This window comes from Arachis hypogaea, chromosome 7, assembly GCF_003086295.3.
Source record: "Arachis hypogaea cultivar Tifrunner chromosome 7, arahy.Tifrunner.gnm2.J5K5, whole genome shotgun sequence".
Classification (NCBI taxonomy): domain Eukaryota; kingdom Viridiplantae; phylum Streptophyta; class Magnoliopsida; order Fabales; family Fabaceae; genus Arachis; species Arachis hypogaea.
Window position 1 is genome coordinate 2444109 of NC_092042.1, and position 8603 is coordinate 2452711.

Sequence of the window (8603 nt, forward strand, 5' to 3'; positions counted from 1 at the left end):
CTAATAAGTCTTTTTGTTAACACCTTTATAATATTATTACAATATGTTGTGCAGAGGCACTTTTAGTCATAAATTATTTTACTGTTCTGATTGTTTTTATAATTTAAATAGTATATCTTTAGAAATTATGTTCAAATTTTATCATAAAATACTCAACTCTAATAATCTGAACCTAATAATCCAACTCCATTCTTCGTGTTCAGTATCCAGTGGGGGAATTCACACTTCCCAAATCCTGCAACACATTCAAAACAAACACATTTTCAATAAGAACTACTCAAATAAACACAATTCATAGCTACATTCTAAAATCAATTTTCTTAGTACAAAAGAAAAACATGCACTATGAACAATTTCGGTTATTTTCAAACTAGAACACGTGAAAAATGAAGCAAGTACATGCATGCCGTAACAAAGATCATGGTAATTTAGCACTTACTAGGAGGTTGCGTAACAACATAAGCAGCACCGCCAAAATCGCACGTGCCAGAGCCACGTGACATTTCTCCGCCGCAGCACCACCATTCGCCACACACCAGTTGCCCATGTTCGACGGCGCCGCCTCCACCTCCGCCACCGGAAGAGGAATATCATAAACCTTCTGCTCGGTTGGATAAAAAAGCCCGTAATTCCTCTCGGAAGTGGGCCCGGGCTTCTGGTTCTCGTTAAAAAGCGCGAATAGAAAAACGTTAAGTGGGTCATTGGGTCTTAAGGGGGTCCCACTCCCATTCAAAACACGCTTAACGAGATTTCCGTTATAGGACGCCGCATTGGCCTCACTCGCTCCAATCTCATTGGAATCCCCTTTGGAAGGCCAACCCGTTTCCGAAACGACAATCTTTACGTCGCCGTATTGGAGTGCTGACGTGGCAGCATTCACCGCATCGACTTGCGCGTCGAACAAACTGTTATACTTGAAACCGTTACCGGAATCAACCACCCCTGGATTGTTCTCGAAGAGCGCGTAACTGAGATTGATTTTATCGCTGTTAGCAGCGTACGCGAAGAAAGGGTACACGTTCACCATTAAGTAGGATCCGGTTTTTCTGAGAAACTCGAGCATTGGTTTGATGACCGGTTCGACCAGGTCTGGTTTGAACGAGCCGGAGGAGGTAGGGTATGAGGCGGAGAGTGCGGAGAATGCGATTGGGGATGAGACTTTGATGTCGTTATGGAGGTTGAGTTTCTTGAGGGAGTTGTAGACGTTGTTCATGGCGGGAACGAGGTAGTTGGTGGTGTTGTTAGGGTCCACGAAGACTTCGTTTCCGACGGCAATGGCTTCGATTTGTGTGGCGGGGTAGTAGGCTGAGATGTTGGCCTCCACCCAGTTATCGGCGAAAAACTGGTCTCCGGCAGCGGAGGAGAGAAGCTCGTTAGGCATGGCTACAACCACCTTGATTCCGGTGTTGGAGAGTGCGGAGAGGACGGTGGCGTCGGTGTCGTAGAGCTTGACACGTGTTATTCCCTGTGACTTGAGAAGCTGCACGACCTTGGAAGGCGGTGGTAGGTCATTAGCCACCCTGCCATAGTTGATTCCGATGGAAGGTGCAGCTTCCGAAGTGATTGAAAGAGTGAAGATTAATAATAATGAAAAAAAGAATGCAAGAGAATCAGCCATTGTATCAATGTAACCACTAACTAACAAGAAAGAAGAGTGTGTGAGAGTAGTGGAAGTTATTATTTGGAAATGTGTGTGATTTATAGAGAGAGAGAGAGAGGAGGAGCAAAAGACATTTTTTCACTTTTGTGTAAATTTGTGTTGAATCTTCTGTTGGACCCTACACGTAGGGTGTTTTTTACGAGGCACGAGCAGGCGAATTTCTGTTGCAATGGTTAATAACGCCTAAGGTTCTTATTTAAAAAGTATAACTTATTTATTTTGTAATATTCTAAATAAAGATAATATTTTTACAGTTTTATTTTAAATAAAATTAAATTTTACAATTTATCATTCAATAATTAAGATGATATATCTTCACATGATAATAATTATTAAATCTTTATTGGAGTAGCCACCACTAACTAATTATACTGATTATATAACAATTAAGAGGAAGTAACACTAATCTCATCGTGACTCATACGTCGCTCTTCATGGGGGAACTTCGTGGAGACGTAGACACTACTCCAGATCACAACAGTTGAAAGCTCTAAAATAGTATTTAACTAGATTTTCTATTTATTATATCTTCATATAGTTTGATCTTAAATTGATCTTATAAAATTCATTATGCATTTTAAGTTTTTAACAAAGGAGGATGTGTCATGTGTGTGCTTCGTTTGTTAAAGATATTTTAGCTTAATTGTTACTTCATATATATTTCAAACATCCTTTTATGAAATAAATACTTAAATATTTCATCAATAATTTTAGATTGAATATTTTAATTTTTAACAATTTTTTATTATTTTATAAGTTTTTAATAACTATTTTTATTAGATGAATTGATTATTCTTTGATTTCGAATGAAATGATCTATCTTATTAATTTTGCGCTTATAATGTATACAAATTAAATTCATTACTTGTATAACAATATTTTATACTATGTAAAATAAAACGATTTTGCAGTATGGTATGCTATGATTTCATAGTTCTTTGATTAATTTTTGAAGAGAACTCTACTTAAAAGGGTAACGGAAAGATAATTATTATATCATATCATAGTAATAAGAAGAAAAATATTATTTACAGTATGTTTGGATATAAGAAAGAAAATAAAAAATAAAAAATATAATTATTTGTGTATTGTTTAAATAAAAAAATAATTAATTTTTTTTATTAGAATAAAAAAATAAAAAAAATTATAATGATATAAAATTACATTAATATCTTTAAGTATTTTATTTTTTCATTAATCAAAGGATAAATTTATAATTTTATTAACTTTAATTCTTTTTTTTCTATTTTTATATCATCTTTACATTATGTTTGGATCAAAGAAATTTGAGAGAAAAAACATATTAAAAAAATTAATAAAAAAATAAACTTTTCTTTAATTGGATGAGAAGAGAAATTGGATGGAAGAGAAAAAAAAGTAATGTGGGACCCATGTCAAATTTTTCTCTTCAACCATGCAAAGAAAATTGATAGAAAATTAATAAATATAAATTTACTCTTTGTGTAACATAGAAAAAAAAATAACAAATTATAATTTATATATAACATAGGTAAAAGTGTTAATGTAATTTTACTCTATTATAATTTTTTCTTTTTATTTTTTTTGTTTTTATTCAAACAAAAAATAATTTTTTCTATTTTCTTTTCATTTACTTTCTTTTTATCCAAACAAAAAAAATCTACTTCTTTTATTTTTTTTGTCTCATTTTTTATTTTACATCCAAACAAAATAATGCCTTACACTATGTTTGGATCAAAGAAATTTGGGAGGAAAAAAATGTAGAGAAAAAAATTAAATAGAAAAATAAATTTTTCTTTGATTGGATGAGAAGAGAAATTGGGTAAAAGAGAAAAAAAGTAATGTGGAGTTCATATCAAACTTTTCTATTCAAATCATGCAAAAAAAATTCATGAAAAATTAGCAAAGTATAAATTACCCTTTGTGTAACATAGAAAAAACAATAATAAATTATAATTTATGCATAATATAGGTAAAGATATTAATGTAATTTTATTCTATTATAATTTTCTTTCTTCTTACTTTTCTTTTCATTCAGACAAAAAAAATATTTTTAAAATTTTTTTTTTCGTTTATTTTCTTTTCATTCAAACAAAAAAAATATACTTTTTCTTCTAATTTCTTTTTTTTCATTTTCTTTCATTCTATTTTCTTTCCTGTCATTTTTTATTTTACATCCAAACAATGTCATACATTATGTTAGGATCAAAGGAACTTGGGAGGAAAGAACATGTAGAGGAAAAAAATGAATAGAAAAATAAATTTTTCTTTTATTGGATGAGAAGAGAAATTGGATGGAAGAGAAAAAAAGTAATGTGGGGTCTATGTCAATTTGTTCTCTCCAACCATGCAAAGAAATTTGATGAAAAATTAACAACGTATAAATTTATTTTTTGTGTTATCTAGAAAAAACAATAATAAATTATAATTTATATATAGTATAGATTAGAGCATTAGTGTAATTTTACTCTATTATAATTTTTTTTCTTCTTACTTTTTCTTTCATCCAAACAAAAAAAATATATTCTATTTTCTTTTCATTCATTTTCTCTTCATTCAAACAATACACACAAAAAAATCTATTTTTTATTTTATTTTCTCTCATTTTCTTTCCTTCTATTTTTTTTCATTTTTCATTTTACATCTAAACAATACTTTATATTATGTTTGGATCAAAGGAATTTAGGAGAAAAAAATGTAAAAAAAAAATTCCTTTGATTAGATGAGAAGAGAAATTGAGTGAAAAAGAAAAAAAAAAGTGATGTAAGACCATATCATAATTTTCTCTTCAATCATGTAAAAAGAATTGATGAAAAGTTAATAAAGTACAATGCCTTAGAAAAAAAAATTTTTACAAAAAACCCACATCATATTTTTTCTTTTCTTCCAATTTTCACTCTTCATCCAAACAATAAAAAATTTATTTTTTCACCCTTTTCTCTCCTTTCCATTTTCTTACCCCTCATTTTCCATAACATTCCTCATTTAATGCTGTGAAAGTGTGAATATTTGCAGTAGAATATTAGTTTTTCTTTTTTTTTTGGACGGGAGAATATTGAAATTTTACACGGTATAAGATCTCAAATTATAAGAACTTTTGCAAGTCGGGCTGAGGCCCATTAAGTCCGTTATACAATATTCATCGTTAGGTCCACGTAGTTGGGTTTCTACTGACAAAGGGAAACAGCTTAGCAATACCAAAAAAAAAAAAGAAAGCAGGTTTCTTTAGTAAAAGGGGTTTAAAGGAAATTACCAAAAGTAAAAAAGGCGTTTAAAGGCCCCCATTCCCATGACCAAAAAAAAAGGCCCCATTCCAAAAAAGAGAAAAACCACATATTAGGTAAATAAAAATGCTATAAATTAATCAAGTTGGGTTGGTCTAGTGGTTAGCTCACTAGTCCACTTAAGCAAGTGTCGAGGGTTCGAATCCCGCCTTGTGCATGCAGCAACCCATTGGCCAGCGACAAACCATTAAATGGAGCTCAGTACCGTGGATTGGGGGATACCGTGGACAAAAAAAAGCCATATCTAAAATATATGTGTTATTTAATTTATTTTCAATATATATTTTATGTTTGATATACTAATAGCTAATTTTAGTTAATTTTAGTATACACTTAATGTGGTTGTATCCTAAAAAACTTAAGATTTGCTATTCAATCTTAAATCCCATATGACTGAAAAAAATATTAAATATAAATCAACTATATTGGGTATAATATTAAATTTGTATCGGTATAAAATACACAATTAAATATAAAATATATATTATAAATTAAAATACACATATTAATATACAAATACATATTAACTGATTAAGTGATTAATATTCTGTTTCACCATAACATTTTTTAATACCAAAATGGTAAAATCCATCCCTCGGTGTCACACACATTTGTGATAAGTCTGAGAAGTAGGAAGTAGCCAACATTCAGGCGATGGGATTAACCCCAATGCATAGAGGTTCATAGATTTTCAGCTTTATAATTTCCTTTTGCCATGTTCATGATGAATTAATTCATATCTGTATAAAGCACCAGATGACCTTTCAATCTTTTAATTAATCAAATTTTAAATATATGGGATGAAAACCTGTCATATCAACTATTCTAACCCTGCACATTCCTGTTATTATTCAATCACCCGAAGATATCATAGGGGTAAAGGGTTTTCCAGTTTTTGCCTTGATTGGATCGTTCTTATTTTCTAGGAAACGGACAAGGAAAAAGACATGAAGGATGTTCAAATTGCATCAACCACCAAGTGGGTCTTTCAAATCCGAATATCAAACATCATTCATGATTATGTATTGATGTAATGATGTTCATATTAACGTGTGGCTATTAGGCCTTATACTTCAAGTTGCGACAAAATGTAAACGTCTTCTAATAAAAAAAGAGTAGGACAAGTAGAAGGAACAAAAACTGAATGAAATGTATTCTATGATATCCATTAATTAAATAATAAATATAGATAGGAGATAATTACAAACAAATGATAATGGAGTCAACGAAACAGATAATCCTCCGAACTACTCATGAATATTTATTCATAAATACAAAGAAAAAATAACAAAGCTATCAAAGTAGTAACGCAAGTTTCTCAGCCACCAAAACCCAACGCTACCGTGGAAAAGAACAAGTGACCTACAAAAATAAATGCCTAATAATAATAAATCTAATAATCTGAACCTAATAATCCAACTCCATTCTTCGTCTTCAGTATCCAGTGGGGAATTCACACTTCCCAAATCCTGAAACACATTCAAAACAGACACATTTTCAATAAGAATTACTCAAATAAACACAATTCATAGCTACATTCTAAAATCAATTTTCTTAGTACAAAACGAAAAACATGCACTATGAACAATTTCAGTTATTTTCTAACTAGAACACGTGAAAAATGAAGCAAGTACATGCATGCCGTAACAAAGATCATGGTAATTTAGCACTTACTAGGAGGTTGCGTAACAACATAAGCAGCACCGCCAAAATCGCACGTGCCAGAGCCACGTGACATTTCTCCGCCGCAGCACCACCATTCGCCACACACCAGTTGCCCATGTTCGACGGCGCCGCCTCCACCTCCGCCACCGGAAGAGGAATATCATAAACCTTCTGCTCGGTTGGATAAAAAAGCCCGTAATTCCTCTCGGAAGTGGGCCCGGGCTTCTGGTTCTCGTTAAAAAGCGCGAATAGAAAAACGTTAAGTGGGTCATTGGGTCTTAAGGGGGTCCCACTCCCATTCAAAACACGCTTAACGAGATTTCCGTTATAGGACGCCGCATTGGCCTCACTCGCTCCAATCTCATTGGAATCCCCTTTGGAAGGCCAACCCGTTTCCGAAACGACAATCTTTACGTCGCCGTATTGGAGTGCTGACGTGGCAGCATTCACCGCATCGACTTGCGCGTCGAACAAACTGTTATACTTGAAACCGTTACCGGAATCAACCACCCCTGGATTGTTCTCGAAGAGCGCGTAACTGAGATTGATTTTATCACTGTTAGCAGCGTACGCGAAGAAAGGGTACGCGTTCACCATTAAGTAGGACCCGGTTTTTCTGAGAAACTCGAGCAATGGTTTGATGACCGGTTCGACCAGGTCTGATTTGAACGAACCGGAGGAGGTAGGGTATGAGGAGGAGAGAGCGGAGAGTGCGATTGGGGATGAGATTTTGATGTCGTTATGGAGGTTGAGTTTCTTGAGGGAGTTGTAGACGTTGTTCATGGCGGGAACGAGGTAGTTGGTGGTGTTGTTAGGGTCCACGAAGACTTCGTTTCCGACGGCAATGGCTTCGATTTGTGTGGCGGGGTGGTAGGCTGAGATGTTGGCCTTCACCCAGTTATCGGCGAAGGACTGGTCTCCGGCGGCGGAGGAGAGAAGCTCGTTAGGCATGGCTACAACCACCTTGATTCCGGTGTTGGAAAGTGCGGAGAGGACGGTGGCGTCGGTGTCGTAGAGCTTGACACGTGTTATTCCCTGTGACTTGAGAAGCTGCACGACCTTGGAAGGCGGTGGTAGATCGTTGGCCACCCTGCCATAGTTGATTCCGATGGAGGGTGCAGCTTCCGAAGTGATTGAAAGAGTGAAGATTAATAATAATGAAAAAAAGAATGCAAGAGAATCAGCCATTGTAATTTGTAACTAACAATAAAGAAGAGTGTGAGAGTAGCGGAAGTTATTATTTCTAATGTGAGAGAAGCGTGTGTGAATTTATAGAGAGAGGAGGAGAAAAAAGACATTTCACTTTACGCTTTGAGGGACACGTGGAGCGTCTTTTACGGGGCACTAGTCTCATCGTGGCTCATAGGTCGCTCTTCATGGAGGAACTTCGTGGAGACGCAAACACTAGGTGTGTGTTTCTATTAACATTTGTAAATAAAAGTTTGCATAAAATTAATTTTGATGAAAAATAAATTTGTATTTACGTGATTTATATTTAACTATTTTTATATTAAAATTGATTATAATAAAATAAATATTGTTTTGATTATATTACTTAAAATTATTTTTACATAAAAAATTACCAAAAGAGATATCAATTTTAATAATATTTTTTATATACATACAAAATCAAAATCTAAAAAAATAATATAAAAAATATTTATCATATAAATAAAATAAAAATATAAAAAAGAGTATTATAAATTTTATAATGTCAAACAAAAAATATTCTATAATTCTTTTAGTACTTTAATTTAGTATTATTTTTAATTATAATTCTGTAATCCATTTCTTTTGTTGTATCAACTATTTTTCATTATCTATGACTCTATTATTATTTATAATTAGTTTTTTTATTTATTTTGTCTTTTTTATAAGATCATAATTTATATTATAAAATTTTGATAATAAATATTGTATATAATAATTACAATTATAAATTTTATAAATCAACTAAAAAAAGATTAATACAAAACAAAAATAGAGTACACCAAAAAATAAAAAAATGATACAGA

At 32.6% G+C, this 8603-nt stretch overlaps 1 protein-coding gene and 1 pseudogene across 1 annotated transcript; both read right to left on the reverse strand.

Annotated features, from left to right (window-relative positions):
• LOC112701919 (glucan endo-1,3-beta-glucosidase-like) lies at positions 1-1665 on the reverse strand. Its single transcript, XM_072198947.1, has 2 exons — positions 440-1665; positions 1-235 (listed from the first exon to the last, which is right to left on the reverse strand). The coding sequence occupies exons 1-2, from the start codon at positions 1616-1618 to the stop codon at positions 200-202; spliced, it is 1215 nt and encodes a 404-aa protein (XP_072055048.1). The 5' UTR covers positions 1619-1665; the 3' UTR covers positions 1-199.
• Positions 1666-6064: 4399 nt separating this feature from the next.
• LOC112701920 (glucan endo-1,3-beta-glucosidase-like) lies at positions 6065-7835 on the reverse strand (annotated as a pseudogene).
• Positions 7836-8603: the final 768 nt, after the last annotated feature.